At 38.5% G+C, this 23,716-nt stretch overlaps 2 protein-coding genes across 3 annotated transcripts in view; one reads left to right on the top strand and one right to left on the bottom strand.

Moving 5' to 3' along the window:
- Positions 1–4,180, top strand: part of stra6 (signaling receptor and transporter of retinol STRA6) — a 33,743-nt gene extending 29,563 nt beyond the window's left edge. The window contains 1 exon segment of the mRNA XM_048157751.1: positions 3,231–4,180. Within this exon segment, the coding sequence (XP_048013708.1) occupies positions 3,231–3,484 (254 nt within the window). The 3' untranslated portion in view covers positions 3,485–4,180.
- A 706-nt stretch (positions 4,181–4,886) lies between these two features.
- Positions 4,887–23,493, bottom strand: LOC125246750 (immunoglobulin superfamily containing leucine-rich repeat protein 2-like). 2 transcript variants are annotated; one of them, XM_048157750.1, is made up of 2 exons: positions 23,394–23,493; positions 4,887–7,855 (listed from the first exon to the last, which is right to left on the bottom strand). In XM_048157750.1, the coding sequence occupies exon 2, from the start codon at positions 7,844–7,846 to the stop codon at positions 5,735–5,737; it is 2,112 nt and encodes a 703-aa protein (XP_048013707.1). In that variant the 5' UTR covers positions 7,847–7,855; positions 23,394–23,493; the 3' UTR covers positions 4,887–5,734. The 2 variants fall into 2 exon arrangements, with proteins under 2 accessions (XP_048013707.1, XP_048013706.1); XM_048157749.1 differs by lacking the exon at positions 23,394–23,493 and adding an exon at positions 8,447–8,702.
- Between the last annotated feature and the right edge of the window lie 223 nt (positions 23,494–23,716).

The following is a 23,716-nucleotide window of genomic DNA, read 5'->3' as shown; positions in this document are numbered from 1 at the left end:
CCAACACAGCCATTTCATTTGTGATTAAAATATATAAAAATGTAATAAATGTATATATTTTTTTATTCTGGCATGATTTTATAACATCGAATATCAACATAGTGCAAAATGGTATTAAAATTATGTGTAGAAGTCGTTGTTTTGTTATGAGAAAGAATGTCCGGAAAAATGAAATTCATTGATGTCATTCGGAGTAACCAATAAAAAGGGACCATTTTGGATCAAGTCTTGCAGTCAGTATCATGTGACAGGATGTGACATCATTCAGACACCTGCAAAGTAACTAACTCTCTTTTAACTATTTGACAAATTAATGTTTTCTCTTGCTCATACGCATTCCCGAAACATCAGGTCATTCGGTACAACCACTAATACATTTATGGAAAATGTTGTAATATTTTAAAAACTTGTACTAAATATAAAATGTTTAACTTTTGCTAGCTAGCTAGATATCAGCCTGTTAGCATTGTTTGAAAATATTGTCATTTGGTAAAACCAAATTTTGGTTAAACCAAATGACTTTTTTAGTGACAAATTTTGTCCATCTTGTAAAAAATAACAAAATCAGTGTTAATTGATTATAAAACCACATAATCTCATTGTTAACGCTTAATAAAACTTCTTATAAATTATTATTATTATAATTGATAAAAAAAGAAATTAAAATAAATGATAAAAAAGAAATGTAAAACACACACAAAAAAAACATAATTTTTACACATCCAAAATGATTTGTACTGATAAATAATTATAAATAATAATGAGTATTGTGTGTGTGTGTATATATATATATATATATATATATGTTTAAACTGACTATGCATAAAAATTAAATGCATAAAAATTGCATTAGGATTATTATATACTATAGGTAAGGGATAATCCACGGCTAATTACTATAATAATAATAAAAAATTATTAATTAATAAAAAAAAATTAAATAACTTATTAATAACTTTGTTTTATATCCAAAAATAAATTAATTATTAATCATTTTGGTTATTTATTTATATATTTAATCAGTTATTAGTTGACTGTGATTGATTATACTGCAGTTGTTGCAGACTATAAACAGATTGACCTCCCAGTACCCGGTAGTGTTCAGACTAATACCATTTTTAAAAGAACAGACTAATTTCATCTATTTTTAATGCATTTCCAAACAGAAAGCAGTGCAAAATGATGTTGGATCATCTGTGTCAAATCTCTGACTGAAGCCAAGATTCATATTGATCTCTGTTTGATTTCTCCTGGGTGATTCATGAGTATATGCACAGACGGCTGGTTCGTCTTGTTTTTAGAATAATTGATTCATCATGTTGCCTCGCACGCAGCAGGCGAGCGTTCCCGCAATGATTAAATTTGTCAGGATAAATTGGGCCCTGATGTGCAATAACTCACCTCGGCCCTGCTACTGCTCAATCAGACATGTCATAGAGTACACGTCTGGGTCCATAGTGTGAACGTCCTCCGTAAATTCACAGTTCCTTTCATACAGCTGAGCGGAGATAAAATTAGAGCTTTATGTGTGTGTCTTGTCAAGTCAAAGCTGTTAGGGCTGGACAGATCTGCCAGCTTTAGGTTTTTGCAGGATGATGGGCAGCAGATGGTGTATATTCCACATTATAAAAGCCCTGTCTTTTGTTGATTTTACACCTACAGATGTGATGCTTTTTGCATACAAAAACTGGAGGAAATCATATTTGCATGTTTGTATTTGCATACAGTAATAATTATCTGACAAAAACTGGTCTGTTACACTGACTGAGCTCTGTAATTGACTGTTTCATATGTGTGTGGCTCATAGTTCTTACACTCTCCATATGGTAATTGCACCTCACATGTTTCAACTGTGATACTGTGGTTTGCGGTTAGACCTACTTTTACAGTGCTATATTGTTATGAAGTACCGCTCTTTGGACAATATTTATTTGCATTAACTGTGTTTATTTTAGATGTTTTAAAGAATGGGCAGTCTTATTGAAATAAAGATTTGCTTTTTAATAGTTTAAGACGGAAAGAGTACAAATTCCAGCACCGCTTCTGGACAGCAGTAAACCAGATAGCACAGTCTCTAAGATGTCTGCTAAAGAGCACTTCTTCTGGAAAATATCTGTTGAGTATAAACATCTAATAAACGTCTCAGAAAAGGCAGTTTTGCACACATTCTGAATCATAAACATCTTAAAGACATTTTCTAAATGTCTATTTAACGTCTGACAGAAAACATTTCACAGACATGTTGCAGATGAGTCCCAATCGTGAACGAATGTCTATTGTGAGTCGATTCTTTTTAATTAATTAGAAAACAGTACAGTACTGTGCGACCAGTGTGGTTCCCTGACGAATGACTCTTTATGAGTCGGTTCATTTCAGTGAATCAAAACATACAGTACAACGCTACCAGAGATGTTCAATTACTGAACAAATGACTCTTATGACCAGGTTCTTTGTTGTGAATCATAAACAGGATGTATGTATGTATGTAGAGCTGTCAAGCGATTAAAATTTTTAATCTAATTACATGATATGGCAATTAATTAATCTAATTAATCACAATTAATTAATCGCAAGACAGTTTAAAGTCATTATTGTGTAAAGCATCAAGTAGACATTACAAAAAAGTAGCTTCAGAAAGAAATATTTCATTTGATTCAAAATAGAATTTATTACACAAACTTTTGGACCACGAGATTGAGTAAATGATGACTGAATTTTTATTTTGGGGTGAACTTTACCTTTTAATGTTTTATTTTTATTTATTTTGTTAATTAATGTGGAAATATGAAATTATTTTTAAATTAAATTATACTATAAATAAGAAATTGGCAGTAAATGTCTTAATGGTTCAGTAATTCATTAATTCGATTCATTCATTCATACATTCGATTTGTTCAAACGGCTAATTAATTCAGGAGTGAAGTAAATGGTTCTCCTTATGAAGGTTCCATTGAATCATATGCTGTGTGTGTGCGTCTGTGTGTGTGTGTATATATATATATATATATATATATATATATATATATATATATATATATATATATATATATATGCATATATATATATATATGCATATATATATATATATATATGCATATATATATATATATATATATATATATATATATATATATATATATATATATATATATATGCATTATCAGTAATGACTGGAAGGGACTAAGCTTTTTCAATATGTTGACTCTTTCTTATGTGTTCAACATTTAAAGGTATTCAACTGGTCCAGCAAGAGAAGAAACAGAACAAGGTGTCCAACGCCAAGCGGGCACGGGCGCACTGGCAGCTCCTCTACACGCTGGTCAACAACCCGTCCTTGGTGGGCTCCAGGAAGCATTTCCAGTGTCAGAGTTCTGAAAGCTTCATCAACGGAGCCCTCAACCGGACCTCTAAGGAGGGCAGCAAAAAGGAAGGCAGCATCAAGGAGCCTAGCAAGGAGGCAGAAAGCGCCGCCACCAACAACTGAGGACTGAAAATCACAATGCGGAGAAGGAGATCACCCCCCCACACCCCCACACCCCCAGCCTCTTAATACTTAATGGCTGCTGGCCAGATATTGATGATAGTATTATTTGCTTTGGTGTAGCAGAGAAGCACATGTGTTTTAGCCAAGTGCACTTACAGCTCAGTGCCTCAGGAAGAACTTCAAGCAGTTGTAGTTAATGAATCCTTTGCACATTTGTGTGGATGGATGGATGGATATGCTGTGTCTTTTGTTGCATGTCTGAGTGAGACTGTCTTTCCGTCTTGGACTTAGAGTATCAGGAAATATAGTTTGGCACTGAACTCCAATCTAACCGCTTGATGCGAGGTTAGTATGTGTGACTATTTATGAATGTACAGGTTCTGCTCTTTTGCAAATTGATGAACTATTCATTTCCACTCATTTTTGCACTCATTAGTGTGACTTTTAGCAGTGGTGAGAATGTTCTTATAGTAAACCAACAGATGAAACCAATAATGTCCATTATGGGTTGATTCTTATCAAGACAAAATCTACTGTAATTGTATTGCAATTGTTTTTCATCTCTGACAAAATAGAAATACAATCTGTCTCACTGTTACATTTGACACTTAATTTTGATATTTCCTTCTATTATGTCTTATTCTGCTACCTGTGGCATATTTGTGATTGAAATTAAATAAATATTAAAACTAAAAATCTGTTCACTGTGTTGAATTAAGGGAAATAGTGCCCTCTCCTGCGTCGCGTACAATCAAACGCATTATTTCATTTCCTTTCCTTTTTTTTTTTTTTTTTTTTTTTTAAATGAAAGCCATTCAAATTATAATTCACTTTCACAAAATATTATGCTTTAATTTCAGTGCCGCAATTTTGAACACTGTGAAAAGATTTTCGTTCGATATTCATTTATAGTGTTATTGAATATTTAAAATAACTACTGCGAAATCATTCATTTGTTTTGTCCTTCAGTTTTCTCAAGCAAGTGAATTCATATATCCATGACGAAAAATAATTAGATAAAATGATTTCGTGGGTTTAAATGTGTCTAATAAATATTTATAATTGTCCTATAGGTTATATTCAGGCTCTCTATACACTTATTTTCAAATATTCGTTTCAGGAAAAACAAAAACTAAATGAATCATACTTGCTCGGACACTTTAATTCTGAGAATTAAAACAAAAGCAAAAAATAAACGTGAGTGTTTTACCTGTTCTCCTTTCGGACGGCGTTTCGCAAGACATTTCCTTGCCAACGTTCAATATCCAGCGAACACACAAATTATTTATGATTTTATCATCATAGTATAAGTTGTGTGTTTTTGTGCTGAAAAGCTTGCCCACATTTAAGCTATAAAAACACTTTTCTATATTTGCAAATAATTTCCCATAGGCTACATTCGTTCGTTCAATATTTTATTAAGGTCACGTACATAAAATCATATCAAAATCTTTAAAAGGTTCGAGTATTTTTTACAACATCATTGGACAGCTGGACACGAAACAAGCCACTATGCGTCAATTTACTGGACACTCGATGTCGGATCGACTGATGGTAAAAACGGACCATTTATATTTATAAAAAAAGAGAGAACATTTTCTCAGATTACTTGGCTTACATCACAAATTGACATTGAATATCTACAGTCTATAGTACCCTAATAAAACACACTTGAAAATACTTTTGTGTGACATGCCACGAATAAAGGCTATCTCGAAGAGAAGAAAGGACACGTTCAGTCAATTCGTAAAGGCGAGAGATATTTGTAAAGCACCCGTTCGCAGAAAGAGATTAAAAATCACACATTTTTGGGATCCCACATTACACTTAACAAACTCATTTTTTTGTTCAAGGTGACCTGGTTCGTTTTCCAGACACACACATGCTGTGAAAAGAGTAACAGGGTGACATTTCCCTCAGAAGCGCTCGATGTCCACTATATCGATGACTTAAAATGGATGCTAGGCTACTTGAGACAATGTACGATTACGAAAGTGACGAGACTTACGGAAAGTGAATTGTAGCTATTATGAGGTTTTTCTTTTGAAGATAGATTTGTTTATTAAGTCCAGTCCGCTCGATAAATCTCAAAATCCTATTTGTAATAATGAACACTCATCGTATGCACTTACTGCTAACTTGCTGAGGTAAAAATGAGCGCGCGATAATCAGCGCGTATCTGTATTACGTGAGATGACAGTCCGTGTTCACTTTTGTATTGTGTTTCGGAGCAAATGAAGAACAAACATCTCAACGGGGTTGTTTGTAATTACCGTTGATCTCCGCAGATATGTTTACGGCTTCAGCCCCAAGCGGCAACCGATCGCTGTATTCGGATCCAACTTCAAACTCCTCCTGCGTTTTGGATTGTGACTCGGGAATGGACTCAGTCACCACGCTGCCCTCGATGTCCTCACCATCTCCATCTCCCTCCTCACCATCAGCCTCGCCTTCACCCTCTCCCAGCTCACTCGGGTTAAAATTCTTCTCAGATCCCACAAAAGACGCCCGGTGGTCGAAATCCGTTGCTATGTGCTTCTCCATCTGATCTGGGTTTTGTGTCTTCATAATCAACTTGTAGGTCTTGCCTTGATACGTGTAGAGCAGATGGCAGCAGGTGGCTCCCATCAGGGGCACGGTTGCCAAACCTAGCAAAAAAATGCTAACGACCACTATAATAAACAAAGATGGGATTTTCTTCCGGGTTGTAAAGACCACTTGGACTTGACAGTCCTGGCCTCCATAGGTGAGGCACAGGGTGTAATTAGTGCCTGGCTTGAGGTGCTGAAAGCGATAGGCGTTGACGCCATCCTCTATTTTGGACCACTGCACCACTGAATGTCCATTGCCAATACTGACGCAAAGGTACAACATGTCCTGGACTGACTTTTTGGTGGATGGCTCCTTATTCACAGTTTGGAGGTCTTCTTGTTGACTGAGGTGAATGTTTGACTTTGCGTTAGCCATCTGGAAAGGGTTCAGCTGAACTTTGGCCTCAGTCTCTGAAACTTCCAGAGCGATCACCCCGAAATCAAACGTGTACTGTTTGAGTTCATCCAAGCTGAGGTTGAAAGCATGGTTGGAGATGTACTGCGTACCATCATTTATTCCACATTTGCCAACAAACGGCAAACTATCGGTCCCTTCTTCCATTTTCTCTTTATGCACCACTTGCTCTTTAGATGTTCCTGGTGAAAGGCTCTTTGTCTTCTCCTCAGATTTAATAACGCTGTTTTTGGAGCCTTTTGAACCAAGTTTGTCTTCTGGTAAATGGCTGGGTGATTTTGTGTCAGGCATTGAATTGATGGTGTGCTTTTTGGTGGCTGCGACAACAAGTCTCACCGAGCTCTCGGCTTTTCCCATGTCATTGACAGCAGAGCAGGTGTAGTTGCCATCTTCTTTCTTGCTCAAGCGAGGGATGATCAAGGTGCCATTTTGAAACACAAGAAACCTGGTGTTCGTAGGCGGCCCATTAATTGGAATCTCAATTTTTTCGACAATGGCGGGCAAAGGGAATGTAATTAGTTGGTTTCCAGCGAATATTTCCCATGTGACATCAGGTTTAGGGGTTCCTTTTGTTTCACAGTGTAGCGTGACCATATATCCCTCATAGAGTTCGGTTTTTTCAATGTTTGGCTGATACGTGATGGACATGGATGGGGCCTTGCAATCCAGTTTGGGCATGCTAGTGACTTGTGTACCTTTGAGGTGGGAAGGAGCATCGCAGATAATGTTGTTTTGGTCAGGGATTGAGATTGAGGATTTGATGATCCAGTCCCTAAGCCACTCAAGCTTGCAGGAGCAGATGAAGGGGTTGTGGAAGATTTGGAGGTGGGACATGGCAGTCAAAGCATTAAACGTTCCCTCCACGATGGTGGTAAACTTGTTATTGTTAATACGGACTGAACGCAGGTCCTTCAGGTTGGAAAAAGCATTTTTGGGGATACTGACCATCTCATTATTGTTCATCTTTAACATCTGCAGGGCAGTGAGATTGGTCAAGTCCTCCCATGGAAAATGCACAATTTTGTTGTAGCTAATGTCCAAATTTCTCAGCTGAATCATCGGAGCCAAGGTGTCCCTCTCGACGGTGACGATTTCATTGTGAGCCAGCCAAAGAGAGGTCACCTGGGTCACATTTATAAAGGTTTTGGATTTCAGCACTTTAATCTTGTTAGCTGAAAGACTCACGGTGGTCACATTGGATGGCAAGCCCATGGGTACTTCCAGAAGGTCTTTGTAGGCACAATCTGCAAACTGGTGGTTATATTTATCAGAGCAGGCACACTGCTGAGGGCAACAGTGCACACTGCCAATCACTGCAGTCCCCAAGGCAATAAGCATCAGGTATTTAGTTGCCATTTTCAGCTCCTGCCAAGCACACATGAAGATGCAGATTAGTACAAATTATTTATGTGTTTTTCACACTCAAAGAACAAATGTAAATGAAATAAGAGTCATTTAAAGTGATAACCTGAACTGACAACTTTGCAAATGATGATAATGATGATGATGATGATGATAAAAGCACTTGACGCTACATCATAGGATCAAACACGTTTATTTTGAAAAGTTACCAAAAACCAAATGCTTTTTATATTATTATTTAAGTCTCTCTTTTTTCTCGAAAACAAGTTCTTGAGGACTAATTGAGATGAAGATAAAAGACATCTCGAGCGTCTTGCTGTTACCGGACGACTGAGCAGCAAAGACTCGAGAACGTGACGCGCGTGGACCGTGTTCGCTGTCCAGCGTGCTGAAAACGCGCTTCATTTTATACTAAAACTTCTTTGTGTTGCGAATGTCTTGAACATCTCGATATTTGTAGCGACTTAACTATACAAACCTTACAATCTTTTGATGCAAGTTCAAAGAAACAACACACTTTTACAGTTTATTCGCTCTTGTTTCTGTCTACACTCTGGAAAATTGTTGCTTAAAAACTTTCTCATATTGCCTTACCTGTAAGTGATATATTCCTAACACTCGCGCGGATTTCAGTCAACACGACACTTGATGAAATTTAAAAGCAATATTTAATGCTCAGATGTCAAATTATCCCAAAACATGATGTAGCCTTTTATATCCCGCTGGAAATCTCTGCTGTTTTGGTTCGCAGACGGCAGATGATACATTTTAGTGTCCGTGTGATGCTGAGCAGTCCAGAGGCTGTTTTCTCATCGCGCTTGAGTTTGGACAGAATTCATTGCGCGCTCCCGCCTCCACAGTGGAAGGGGAGGGATTGTGAACGCGCAGCCTCTCCCTTCAATTCCGCATTAATGCCACAGGGACTTTGCCGTCCAGATGAAGGTTATTCATAATTTAGATACACTTGATAATTTATATCACACGACCTATGCCCTTTGTCTTCTCGATGTGATTATTACCGATAGCCACACACTTTTTTTCCATATATAAACTATAAAAAGTATTTTTTTAAAGATTGCATACAAACACAAACACATTTATTCACATTTGCTTTTGTCCAAGTGAATTGACAGGTTTTTTAGAGATGGAAGAAGTCCATAAAATACTCTATGTACAGTATTGTCAAAAAACACAATTTATTTTTTGCTTTTTTGTTCATTAAGAAAACAAAAGAGAATGACAAAAAAATGAAGTCTAAATATTCTTGTCTAGTGACTATCTAATTGTCAACGAGGAAAAGAAAATCATTCAAAATTATATTTGTAATTATGTTTTTAATGTAAAGCATATTTTGTCACTGTCTGTACAGTTGTCTGTTAATATCTGCTCTTTTCCCTAAAGGTGATTATGCGAACATTTTGCTGCTGTGAGCGAACCAGACATTAAAAACAAGTGAACTGAGCTGCAGAAACAATAACAGCGTGATGAAGCTCAGAAAGAGCTGAAAATTCTGTTTGTAACTGCGATGACTTTAGTGAAAGTTGCTTAATTTGATGACAAGTCTTCGCAGGGGGACCGGCTTCTCAAGAAACGACACTAAAATATAATTATAATGTGAAAGCACTTGGCTTTGAGGGACACGGATCTTGTTTACGTCTGTTCATTGCCTTTTATTTTGTTGCAGTTTGCGGCGGTGAAGCCTGTCCTACCCTTTTTATATGCTGCCATCTAGTGGTCATTTTAGTCACACTTATTTTTGCTGTTGCTCGTCCGTTTTATTTTTTTAAACAATATGGGATTAAACACTTTCTGGCATTTTAGGGGAAAAAACTATAATGCATTGTGTGAAAATAAAAGGCAGTGTCTAGTAACCAATAATGTGCTATTGTTGTTGTTTTTTTTTTTTAACTTGACCTTCATTTTTCCTTTCTGCTCTCCGCTCCATAAATCGGTCTATTTTAAACACACTTCAGTATGTCTTTTACATAATCATAACTAAACAACTTTATCTAACAGTTTTTCCCATATTGCATCTATGTAGGGGAGAGTGGGTTAAGATGAGCCATTTTTTACTTATGTGGTCCTCGAGATAAGGGAAAATGAGGCAGAATTACAACGAAAGTATTTAAACTTCTTCTAAAAAAGTGTTCTTCTGGCTCAATTTACCCCAGGTTAGGGGTAAGTTGAGCTGAGTCAGTAGGTGGGTGTAAACTGACCGTCTAACTGAATCTGAATTAAACCCATGTGAAATTTTAAAGATAATGTACCTATTTTAAAATATTCTTATAAATATTCTTTGTAAAAAATATTTTACAAATATTACTTTTTTTAAAGTTAAATTAAACATCATAAAACCAACCAAATGAAATTGAAATTTCAGTATGTTTAATTATTTGCATTACTGAAACAATATGTTGAACATCAAAGTTGTAACCTTCCCATAAACAGACTAAACAGAGAGTTTGTTGAGTAAAATTAAATAAAAATTAAATAAGAATGAATTAATGTCACTGAAACTAATAAACATTTTAGTCAAAAGGTTCTTGACATGGTAGTTTTTCTGCAATGTCGACCATGTTAGGCCATTAGAGACTACAGGTGGAAAGATCTATATGATTAAACATCCTCTGGTTCGTATCAGAGAAGGATTTGCTGTACTTGTACACTGTTCCTATCAAATAAACCAGTTGCGTAATATTACATTGAAATGACACCAGTTTATACTTCAGATTTAACTTAAATACATTACCTTATGGTGAGGTAAGTTAAAACGCTGGCTCAGTTTACCCCACAGCATTTGCCCCATAGCTGCCATTTTAGGAAAAGCTAGCTAGCTTACAAATTCAGAATAATATTTAGCTAAATGACTTGCATAGTTTTATACGTTGCTAAAACACCAATATGCATCATAAATAGTTTTAGACCTGGACCTGCTTTGTTGAAACAGCCATTACATTTGTTATGTTAAAATTTTACTTTGACAAAAAAGTTTTTAAAGTAAATAAGCGACTTTCACTCCTCCCATGTGCTTCTCGTTTTCACAGTCTGGCAGAAATGACGGGTGGTTCTAAAATATATGGTCACATGACAATAAAATGATACGGTTGCTAAGATACAGGGGGTGGGTCAACTTACCCACTGGCTCATCTTACCCACTCTCCCCTACTAGAATTTTGTATCACGATCAATGATATTATTAGATTTATTTATTTAGTAGTGTTTACCTGATAAATTAGAAGAAGATATTGACTTTGTATCTCATAAAATAGGCACAACGTCCATAAAACTACAACAGAATGCCTTAGTAACTTTATATGTTGTGCTGGCTTATACTGACACCTACTGGTGTGGGTGCAGCCTCAGACAAAAGCTAAACTTTTCAGTTACAGTTTTTCTCAATCTATTTGACACATTTCTCCAAATGAATGTAGTTGCTCTCAAAACAATTAACAGCAAACTAAACACACTCTCATGTTAGCAAAACAGTTCAGTATTCACTATATAATAAAGCACTGCAGTTTATTCTAGTAATGCATTTATCAAAAATAAATACTAACAAAACTACAAGTGTGTTCTCTGTTGATATAACAAATTCAGCTATAGATACACAAATACATGAATGAAAATACATGTTTTTCGTGTTTTTTAATCATGTTCTTTGAAGTTCAATCAATAAACTTTATAGATCTTGCCTCTCATTTACATCTGAATTTCATCAACATCACAGCATATATTAAGACTGAACGTTGGATCCATCCTTGTGCCTCAAATTCTCCACAAGCCTCTTCCATCACTTGAAGAAGATTTACTTGGTTGTAAGGGTTGTGATTATATACCTTCCATCTCCAAGAGAAGAATATGCTGGAGGGAACACCATCCTGAAATGTGGGTGATGCTTAAACCACTCTTGCACCAGTGCTGAATGGTGAAAGTGGACAATTTCGCTCAATTTGCTCCTGATCACCCTGCAGAAAGTGGATTTCATTGATGGAGTTTAAAAAATATAGGAGCCTTTCAGTGTTGTGCGTCCCCAAGACAGCGTTGTGTGCCACGCCACCAGTGGATTGGAGCACTTGTTGTCCAGGGACATTGACTGTGGCACAATTCTTATATTGGGCTAGACTCTCTGTCCAGCTTATGTCAGGGAAAGACCATTATTTATGACATGGTCAACTAGGGTGGCTCTGCTTTTATTTGAAACCCATCTGTACCCTCTCCCACCTCTACTCCCTCCTCTTATATATTGCTCTCCATTGCTTTATTATTTTACTTACCTTTAAATTATTACATTTTATCAATAAATAATATAATTTAAGTGCAGCTCAAAATATCTCACATTGGGTGTCTCTGCCGACCTCTTGTGGAAAAAATAATAATATAACAAGATATTTCATTACTCTTGCCACTAGATGGCCTATGGAGCAAATTAACTGTTCACCTGGGCCCTAAAGTCAGTTACTTCAGATTTTCTCTTCAGTATGCATTCAGGTACATATTTAGACATTATAAAATAATATTTTGATAAAGTTTAGCATTTTAACCTTTTTTTTTTTTTTTCTATACTGAAGTTTCTGCATTGTAAATGTGTTCAAATCTAACCACTTCATATCTGTGTGCAGCCTGCATTATGACTGATTGATTGTATTGTATTAAAAAAAAAATAAATAAATAAATAAATAAGAGTTTTGGGTCAAAATGACTTGAGGTGAGGATAATTATATGAAATTCAGAATAAACAATTAATGCAAATACAATAAAGCTAAACCAAGCTAAAACAATAATTTAAATAAATGTATAAGCAGTTCAAAAATGTAAAAAACATGCAAACTTTATACAACAAATAATCAAACCTGTATAAGTTTCTTTTTTCTGAATATAAAAGTAGATGTTTTTAAGAATGTTATTACCAAAATTAATATGAAATATATAGCTGCAAGCAGCGATGATGGGCCCAATCCCGGCACCAAGTCAATGGGCACCGAAACAGTTTAGTAACTAACATTCTTCAAAATATCTACTTTTATGTTCAGAAAAAAGAAACTTATACGGGTTTGTAACAACATGAGGGTGAGTAAATGATGACAGAATTTTAACCTTAATCCTTTAATATTTTTTATTGAAGTCATGTTTACTGGGTCATGTAGCCTATCACTCTGCATATACATGTGAACTAAAATGATTTCAAGTTGATTTATTTATTTGACAAGTGATCTTGTATTGTAGTGTGATAATGAGCTATATAACACAATCAAAATCTAGGCAGTATTCTGCATCTGTAAACTTGGCACATACTATAACACACAAAAAAAATGATATTTTCTGCATAATCTTACAGATGGGCCTAACTCAAATCAACTTAGGAAAAATGATTTATTTTTAATATTATCATGCATGCTCAATTTATTAAAAGCAAAACTAAACCATTTATTTTACATGTTATTTTGTAGCCTACATCTGTTCTCTGATAGCAGAATCTTTGCAAAGTTTGCATAGTCATGACTATGTTGCTTAAAAACAAACATCTAGACCTACTGTATAAGCAACACAGGACAATTGTATTGATTAGTATTATTTCTCAATATACGTGAACATGAATGAAATTAAATATTTTCTTTCATCTGTATCTTTTCACGTGTATCTCTGTGGTGAATCAGTCTCTGTGATCATGATAGGTCGCTCATGAACTCATACGTTCATTGCGTTGGTCATAATTTATCTTTGGCTGCATTATGACTTCTTAATAATTCGGAATATGATCAAAGATTGCATATGTGGATGTGTTTTGAGTGAAAGTCATCAAATCAAGTCAATAAAATGATCTGATCTGCATAAAGTTACTTACACTACACACAACACAACTTGTATAAAGAGAGCTTATTTTATGTATAGATTTAATCAAGTGCGTGAACGCAGACAGAGTGACGAATCATTAATGAACGATCATCACTACTACTCGCACTCCTCTGCATTGGTCATCGAGTAATCTCATCATGAGAGTTTAAAAAGATATTGCGGCACAATAAATAAGCCTACTCTTTTCATCGCCACAGCAAAAACTGCACATTGCATCTTGTTTAAATAAATTGTTTGATGCGATACGATTTCAAATTTAGGGGGGCCGGGGGCACTAATTTTATTACAGTCAATTTTATTACAGTTACTTTTCTTAAATTAGACATCCTTGATGACATACAAATCAAATGCAACCTCCGGAGGATGCAGCCTTCAAATTGAGATGCAGCTAGCGATTTTAGATGATTTCAAGACACATTCCGGTAGGGTTTCCACCCGTCTCGTTAAATAGTCGATTGTCCCGTATTTATGAATGAAATTATATGTCGTGTTTCAAATCGATACACAAGCATAATCGGACCCAGCATTATAAAGTTAGTTTTCATGGTGAAAGATATTTGATTTGAAATTTGCCTATGGTGGGAAAGGGATCATGTAAAAAGTCACCACATTTACCATATTTTTACCATAGTAACTGTTGCTCGACCATGTCGTGTAGTTAATGCACAGTAACCACAACATAATACCATACTTCTCCCACCGTAACTGTAGTTTTACCGTAGTATTTGTAGTTAAATCACGGTAACCGCAACACATATCATGCTTTTACCACAGTCACTGTACTTTTAATGTGGTATTTGTAGTTAAAGCACAATAACCACAACACTTGGACTAAAGCTGTCCCATTTAAGTGGGGCACTAAAGACCACCTGGACTTGACAGTCCTGGCTTTCATAGGTGAAGCACAGGCTGTAATTAGTGCCTGGCTTGAGGTCCTGGAAGCGATAAGTTTTGATGCCCCCCTCTATTTTGGACCACTGCAACACTGAATATCCTTTGTCAGTACTGACGCAAAGGTACAACATGTCCAGGGGTGACTTTTTGGTGGACGGCTCCTTATTCACAGTTTGGAGGTCTTCTTGTTGACTGAGGTGAATGTTTGACTTCTGGAAAGGGTTCAGCTGAACTTTGGCCTCAGTCTCTGAAACTTCCAGGGCAATCACCCCGAAATCAAAAGTGTTCTGTTTGAGTCTATTCAAGCTGAGGTTGAAAGCATGGTTGGAGATGTACTGCGTGCCATCATTTATTTCGCATTTGCCAACAAATGGTAAACTATTGTTCCCTTCTTCCACTTGCTCTTTATCCACCATAGTGAGATGTGTTCTGGGTGGAAGGATGTTTGTCTGATATGTGATAGACACGGACGGGGCCTTGCAATCAAGTTTGGGCATGCTAGTGACTTGTGTACCTTTAAGGAGGGAAGGAGCATCACAGACAATGTTGTTTTGGTCAGGGATTGAGATTGAGGATTTGATGATCCAGTCCCTAAGCCACTCAAGCTTGCAGGAGCAGATGAAGGGGTTGTGGAAGATTTGGAGGTGGGACATGGCAGTCAAAGCGTCAAATGTTCCCTGCACGATGGTGGTAAACTTGTTATTGTTAATACGGACCGAACGCAGGTTCTTTAGGTTGGAAAAAGCATTCTTGGGGATACTGACCATCTCATTATTGTTCATCTTTAACAGCTGCAGGGCAGTGAGATTGGTCAAGTCCTCCCATGGAAAATGCACAATTTTGTTGTAGCTAATATCCAAATTTCTCAGCTGAATCATTGGAGCCAAGGTGTCCCTCTCGACGGTGACGATTTCATTGTGAGCCAGAAAAAGAGTGGTCATCTGGGTCACATTTATAAAGGTTTTGGATTTCAGCACTTTAATTTTGTTAGCTGAAAGACTCACGGTGGTCACATTGGACGGCAAGCCCATGGGTACTTCCAGAAGGTCTTTGTAGGCACAATCTGCAAACTGGTGGTTATATTTATCAGAGCAGATACACTGCTGAGGGCAACAGTGCACACTGCCAATCACTGCAGTCCCCAAGACAATAAGCATCAGGTATTTAGTTGCCATTTTCAGCTCCTGCCAAGCACACATGAAGATGCAGATTAGTACAAATTATTTATGTGTTTTTCACACTCAAAGAACAAATGTAAATAAAAGAAGATTCATTTAAAGTGATAACCTGAACTGACAACTTTGGAAATTATATGATGATTGTGATGATAATAATAAAAGCACTTGACGCTACATCATAGGGTCAAACAAATTTATTTTGAAAAGTTACCAAAAAACCAAATGCTTTTTAGTATTTTTATCTCTTTTTTTCTTTTGAAAACAAGTTCTTGAGGACTAATCGAGATGAGTGAAAATAAAAGACATCAAACATTTCGACATCCTCAAGCATCTCGAGAACATGGCGCATGGATTGTGTTCGCTTGACGCGCTTGACTTTATACTAAAACTTCTTTGTGTTACAAATGTCTTGAACATCTCAAGATTTGTAGCAACTGCTTCTTAATTATACAAACCTTACAATCTTTTGCTGAAAGTTTGAAGAAACAACACACTTTACAGTTCCCTTTCAAGGAACTCGCGCTGCGTCAATGACGCTTCGGGAACGCCTCTGTGTGATTGCGTCTGAAGCACTTGTGTCAACTAGTCCAATAGAGAGTCCACAGGCGGGTGACGTCACAACCAGGAAAGCATAAAAGCTTTGTGCCTCAGCAAGCGCTGTGTGTGAAACTGTTTGTCTTTGTTGTTGACTGTTAATATATCAGTCACAAACGTAATATATTTTCAGCTCAGTTTTTCAGTTCTCAGTAAAAAATAAATGTTAATACAGGGGGCTGAAAGAGCATGGGTATGTGGCAATGCCGAGGGCGGAACAGATGCTTGCGAGCTATCTGTCCTGTCATGGCATCATCCCTTAAGGCCAGATATTGCCCTCCAGACTGGTTAGAACTACTTGGCACTTGTGGGCAAGGCATATACGGCAACAGGCAGACCTGTTAAGAGACCTAGAATATCCTCCTCTCCAGATCCAGATCTCTGGGGCTGCTGGGCGGAGCTAGCCTGGTAATACCAGACTCTGCTACTTCACTTTGCTTCGTAGACAGAGTCTGGAATGGCATAATAGAGAAGTGTTTTCTCTCTCGCTAGGTCGCGCTTGTCTGAAGTTTAAAATCATTGGTTACCCGTAAGCCAATCAGATACGTTTAGTTATGACGTATGTTATGCCGCATCGAAGCACAGACATCATGCATCGAACTCAAATCTATGATTGAACTTCCACTGTAAACCTGTTGTAAACACATGATGATGCGAGCGAAATACCGTTTAAAAAAAAGAGTTGAATATTCTCCATAACAGAGCGAATTGCATCCCGTGTCTCGTTTCCCATTTCCGCGGTCGTTTCGGTTTTCGATTTCTCTAACCTACAATGTAAAACTCGGCGCTTAGCATCTCCGTCACGGCTCTCAGCCCGCCCTCTGTTCGTTGATTGGCCCGGCTGTTTCCAGACCGGTGAAGCGAAATGAAATTGAGCGGAAGTAGGAAGTCTGACGTAGTCAGGCTAGGGCGGAGCAGCCAAAGCCATTAACTAGCTCCTTGTACATAGTAGAGTGTTGCTTCCCATGCTCCCCCTCAGAAAGATTAGGAACCAGGACGGCATTCTCAGCCGAAGCCTCTGAAGCAGAAGATGGATCTGAGGACCGTTGTTCATGCGAAAAAGGCTTTGGCCAAAAAGAAGTCCTGATGCCAGAAGTGCTGGACTTCAGAGGGAAGGCCCCTTCGGGGGGTGAGGGGTGTATGGGTAATGGTTCCCACCTCATTATACTGTGCCCATTCCTCCTCTGTGCACTCAGGAGACCGTTCTGCCAAGCCCGCCTCCCTCGGTGCTTCGAGGCACAGCGGTTTCCAGTGAGCTCATGCCTTAGGCACAAGACAGTGCATCAGAGTCAGTCCCTCGACGCTGTGTCGTCGGGATGCTCGCATCCTAGGAAGAGGGAAATAGAGAAATCAGCTGGGTTGTTCCCTGCCAGTTTGCTTCAGGGCACCAAGCTGACTACTTGAAGAACACCAGAGGCCAGTCTTAAGAGGCTGGTTCTCTTTGTAGAGACTTCTGCCAGTTGTGTCACAATGTGTCCTACAGACAGTAGAAAGAGGCTACAAAATCCCATTTGTGTGTCATCTGCCTTATTTCAATGGGGTTTTACCACTGCGGTCGGCCCCTGAGCAGGCTCTGGTAATGGAACAGGAAATAAAAACTCTCTTGGGCTAGGAGGCCATATAATGTGTTCCTCCACCAGAGGCAAAGTCAGGTTTTTTTAATAGCCGGTACTTCATCGTTCCAAAGAAGGATGGGGGGTTGCATCCCATCTTAAATCTGCACAATCTAAATCGCTCAGGCAGATTGTGACTGAAATCAGATCTGAGGACTAATTTGTCACTGTAGATCTCAGGACGCATGCTTCCACATATCCATTCTTCCACAGGGAAGTTCCCGAGGCTCGCTTTCAGGGGCAAAGCGTTCCAATATTGGGTTCTTCCCTTCGATCTAGCTCTATCAACCTGCACTTTCACAAAATGCATGGATGCAACACTGGCTCCACTGCGACTCCGGGGCATCCACATGACAATTGGCTATCTTAGCACAATCTGAACAGATGGTGTTTTGGCATCAAGATGTTGTACTCGCCAGTATGAAAGAGTTGGGCTTAAGGCTGAATGCCAAGAAGAGTACTTTCTCCAGCACAGAGAAACAATTTTCTAGGTGTGGTGTGGGATGATGCAGGCATGTCTGTCTCCTGCTCGTATCGATTTGATTCTCACAGCCATATCAAGATAAAGCTAGGCCAGTCACTAACTGTCAAACACTAACTGTTTTTGAGACTATTGGGTCTTTTGGCCTGCTGTACATGAGACCCTTGTAGCGGTGGCTCAAGACCAAAGGGGTTTTCCCTGAGGGGAAAAAACCCATTCCGCATTATCACAGTCTTTGCACCTTGATAGTATGGAGGACGCATTGGTTCTTCTCCCAAGGTCCCCACTGTCATCACTTCATGCTCACAACAGATGCTTCCCTCACAGGCTGGGGAGCAGTTATGGAATACTGCTCAGCTCAGGGTCTGTGGAGGAGTCATCATCTCTCATGGCACATAAATTGCCTGGAAATGATGGCTGTCTTCACAGCGTTGAGGCATTTCCTCCCAGACCTGAGAGGCCATCATGTACTTGTTCGCACAGACAACACATCAGTGGTCTCTTATATAAAGCATCAGGGGATCTGTGTCCATGCCCGCTATGCAATCTGACACACCAGATCCTCCTGTGGTCCCAAGGAAAACAGCTCTCCCTGAGAGCAACATACATTCCAGGGTACCAAAATTTAGAAGCAGAAATCCTGTCGAGGCAGGGGCTGAGGCCCAGAGAAAGGAAACTTCACCCGAGATGGTGAAGCATATATGGGAGTTTTTCAGCCAAACAGAAGTAGATCTGTTCACGTCTCAGGATATGACGTACTGTCCACTTTGGTTCTCCCTCACATACTCTGGGGCTGGGCGTTATGGTACAGAGATGGCCGAGGCTATGTCTGTATGCTTTCCCCCTGATTCTTTTGTGCCCAGGAGTTCTGGAGAAGGTTCGCTGGGGTGGAATAAGTCTACTACCAGTAGTGCCATACTGGCCGAGCTGACTATGGTTCTAGGACCTGGTGTCCCTCCTCGATGGCTCTCCCTTGGAGATTCCGGTCAGGAGGGTCCTTCTTTCTCAAGTGGGAGTCATGACCTTTAACCTCCGCCCAGAGATATGGAACCAGTGGGTTTGGCCTCTAAGGGGACCCAACTCATAGACTTTGGTCTCTCAACTGAGGTATGAGATATTTCACTCCAAAACTCCTTCCACAAGGAAACAGTATGCATTGAAGTGTTTTACTTCATGGTGCAGATTTTGACTGTGGGACCCAGTTAACTGCCCTATTGGTACAGTGCTGGAGTTACTGCAGGTTTGTTTTTCCACAGGGTCATCATTTTCCACATTAAAGGTGTACATGGCGGCCTTAGCTGCCTACGATGTCTCTTTGGGTGGTGGATCCCTGGGCAGAAACCCATTGGCCATGTTTCCTCCAGTGTGCTTATAGGCCAGGATTATATTATATAGCCTTATTATATAAGAAGGTATCCCTACAGGATGTGGTATGCTGCAGGTTGGTCCTCTCCACTCACATGCGTAAGGTTTTACAACCTGGACCTGGGCACTGCCCCAGGTTTCACAGGTGCTCATGCCTTAGTTGTGCTCTTAGTATTCACACATACAGGCACTTGTAAGCATGGCATTTGGCATTATCATTCCCAAAGCGTCATTAGCCGCTTGTCCTGAACCCAAAGAAAAATCTGCTGCACTAGGCTGTTTAGGTGGCGCAAATGCAGACCGCCCTGGTGATTTATGTGGGAGATTGCTGCTATGTTGTCCATCCATACCAGGATATGGCAGCCTTTCAGCCTTTTACTTTTAGTTTCTGTAGTGAATAATTGACTGACGTTTGAGACTTCTTCACTCTCACGCAAAGTTTGTACTTTGTTTGTATGATATCTACTAGCTCGCCTTCATGGTTTAAAATGGAAATATTTTCATTATTGCGACATGGCATTGTAAGGAACCCCCCACCGGCCCAAAAACGGAATTCGACGGTCTGGGCGAAGGTTAACGCGTGTATGTCTTTTCAGCACCCCTGTTAGGTTCACTTAATTTCACTCTTTTAATCTGACTCCAATTTCAAATGATTATTAGTCTTAGGTTGTGTTTCCAATTAGAAATTAATCATTAGTTATGTATTCATTTAGATATTTGATGATTCTGGGTATCCCATACTTTCAATTATTCATTCATCAGGGACCCAATGCCGCACATAGATACTCGCCACGGGATTGGCGGTAAACTCATGGACATAAACTCGCCAGTCTGATCTTTGTCAGAGGGTGTAATAAGTTAGCTAATACCTTAAGTCTGTTGCCTACTGCTCACTCGAACAAAAGTGTATTTTAATTTAGCCACTCCCATACACCTTGCTAAATCAGCGGTAAACAGAAATCAAAAGGTCTTCAGATGAAGTGCCTACTGCTCTTTCATTCATGCACCTTCAGTTTGTTCTACCCTGGACACAGATTTACGGTAGCATTAGCCTCCCATAATTTACTGGTAATAATGATATCAGGAGAATCCAGAGTATATCAAATATAACATTTTATTTGTCAGGTAAAAGTGTATAATGCCAATAACACAAATAACCAATTAGAAGCCAATTCAGAAATCATAAATACATAACACCAGTTGCTCAAAGATGACTCTAAGAGTAACAATTGCATACACACACAGTGGTGGATTAGTGTTTTTAAGACACTTGCCTATCACTGTATGGGGGCCTCTGGCTACAGAAGATCCCGCATGACTGCTTTGCATTTTACCTTATATACTAAGAACAGAACAAAAGGATTGTACATTTTTATTACACCAACACCTGTTTTGGGGGAAGAGGAGTGGGTTTTTCAACACACAAAAGAAAGACAGAATTCTCCTTAGTTTTCAATCTTCTTCATAATACTAGTGACTGCTGTGAAATTGAGACCATTTTACCAATCACTCTGAGACATTTAAAATGATATCAAACATGAAAGGAAAAAACACTAGATACACAAGTTATATTATATATAGAATATGCCTTCCTGGAGAACATTCAGTGACTTGAGTCAGGGGGAAGGAGGGTTTGTGTGTGTGCAAACTTAAACTTGTTTGCTTAAAATTTCTGCAAATAATTTGTTGATGAAAAAAAAAAAAAAAAAAAAAAAAGATTTTAACTCGAGAGGCTGCATCCATGCACTTTGTGTATTGGTAAGCTTTGTCCCCCAAAGCGAACCTCAGGACTTCCTGTGTCGTGGCAATATTTCTATGTGAAAATATGTATCTTTGAGGTCAATTGTGAAGAACAATGTTCAATGTTGAATTTGCTACACAATCACCTTGATAGTTAGCATCTTGAAATTGAGAGTTCTGACTGATCGGTTCAAGCCTCGAAGATCTAAAATCGGACGCAGTGCCTCATCTTTCTTGGGTACAGTATATATGCCTGCGCTGGTTTTACAACATGGAGGGTGATGAGTAAACTGGATTCTGTATCCTTTTTCTACTGTTGTTAGAAGTAGAGATACCCGGCAGTAGCTTCCACGTTGCCAAGTTCTCTGAAATGGGTACCAATTTTGATACTTACCGTTGAGGGGGTGCTGGGTGTTCCATGTCCTGGGCAACAACAGGAAGTAACGGAACACCCAAAACTTCCCTGGAAACCACTGCCCCCCGAGACACCAGAGGTGGCGGAGATGGTACAGTGGTTTTGTGAGGGTGCTGGGAAGGGGCGGGCTGCTTTAATTTCATGCTCCCCGTCCTGAGGGGAATTAATAACAATCTTTTGACAAATAAAAAAAATTATGAGCGCTCATAATTTATATTCTTTTATAATAATAATTAATAATAATTCATAATTAAATAATTAATAAATAAAAGCATACAGCAAGTTTATTGCAAAGCCCATTTACTACTCCCAATCTGAAAAGTAATGAATAACTGACCAAAAATATTCTACAAAATAAAGTTGTAACATGTATGTTCTGTTTTGGTTCTGTTTTCCCTGTTCTGGTTTGCCTGTGTTCCCCAGTTAGTTTCCTTGGTTGTTAATTAGTTCTACACATCTTGATTACTTTCCCCATGTGTTTAAGCCTTGAGTTTCCTCCGGTATTGTCTCTATTTAACATGGTTGTGTTAATGTTTTTCGTACAATCTCTGATCTAAGTTTTCAGTGGTGGATTTAATAAAGACTTTTTTTGTGCTTTACTCCTTTCATAGTGTGCATTACTAAAGCCACTTTATGACAAAAGCATGACAACAAATTCAACGTGCACAGACTCAATATTTTGCACTATGTGTCCACTTCATCTGAAGTAGTAGGCTATTTGAAAGATACTACTACTACTTGAACAATGCAAATTCAAGCCTCTGACTCTAGCCAGCAAACTTTCAGCTACTTTTCTAAAAGTGATGATATATAATCAGACACATTCAAAAACATTATGTTTTTATTTTTGCTCTGTTTTGATCAGCTTTACACGTCAATGGTAAAAGTAAAATCTGGTATCCCTTACAAAAAAATAAGTATACTTCAAGTTCATTTTATTATAAGTATACTTAATATAAGTAAAGTTTAAGTATGTTTTAAGTGTACTTTAAGTATACCAGTATCAATGTACCAGTAGTATACCTGTAAGTGTACTATTTCATTACTACTAGGGATTAAATTGGCCCACTTTTTAGAGTATAACCGGACGCGAAGCTCAGCGACACGTCTTTAAAATTCGAACGCGTTGTTTTCTATGAGTGTACACACACCGGCAGCGACATTCGGCGCCTGTCCGCGGCGCCCAGAAAACGACAGAAAACAATGCGTTCGAATTTTAAGACGTGTCGCGGCGCTGAGCTTCGCGTCCGGTGTGCGAGCCCCTTGAAATTATGCTTTTACATAAGTGTAACGGTAGTAAACTTTGATATACAACTAGTTTACAACTATGTTTTTAATTTGTACTGTGTGGTAGAAATTCCTCTACTCACCTGACTTAAGGGATTAAGATCTTTAGTGTTCCACTAACCTGCTGCACAGCAGTAACCAGACAGACTCCAGACAATGCCTTTGAATATGCTTTAATCACGGCCAGGAGGTCCTCGTATCAATCACAGATAATCCCCCCAACAAAGAGAGTACAACAGTTTTTATAGGAAAGGAGCATGGGTTAGGATTCATTACATAATTTTTCTACAGCATGATTGGTTCTTCACAGGGGCGTTTCTAGGTTTTAAAAACATCAGGGGCTGAGTCGAAAACATCAGGGGCTGGGTGATATGATAACAATTTGCAAGAGCAATTTTTTTGCAGTATCTCTCAAATCTCTTCAGTTTTGCCATATGTTGCCAT

The sequence above is a fragment of the Megalobrama amblycephala genome, linkage group LG15, assembly GCF_018812025.1.
Source record: "Megalobrama amblycephala isolate DHTTF-2021 linkage group LG15, ASM1881202v1, whole genome shotgun sequence".
NCBI lineage: Eukaryota > Metazoa > Chordata > Actinopteri > Cypriniformes > Xenocyprididae > Megalobrama > Megalobrama amblycephala.
The sequence above is the reverse complement of the archived record's forward strand: the minus strand, read 5'-3'. Positions and strand labels throughout refer to the sequence as shown.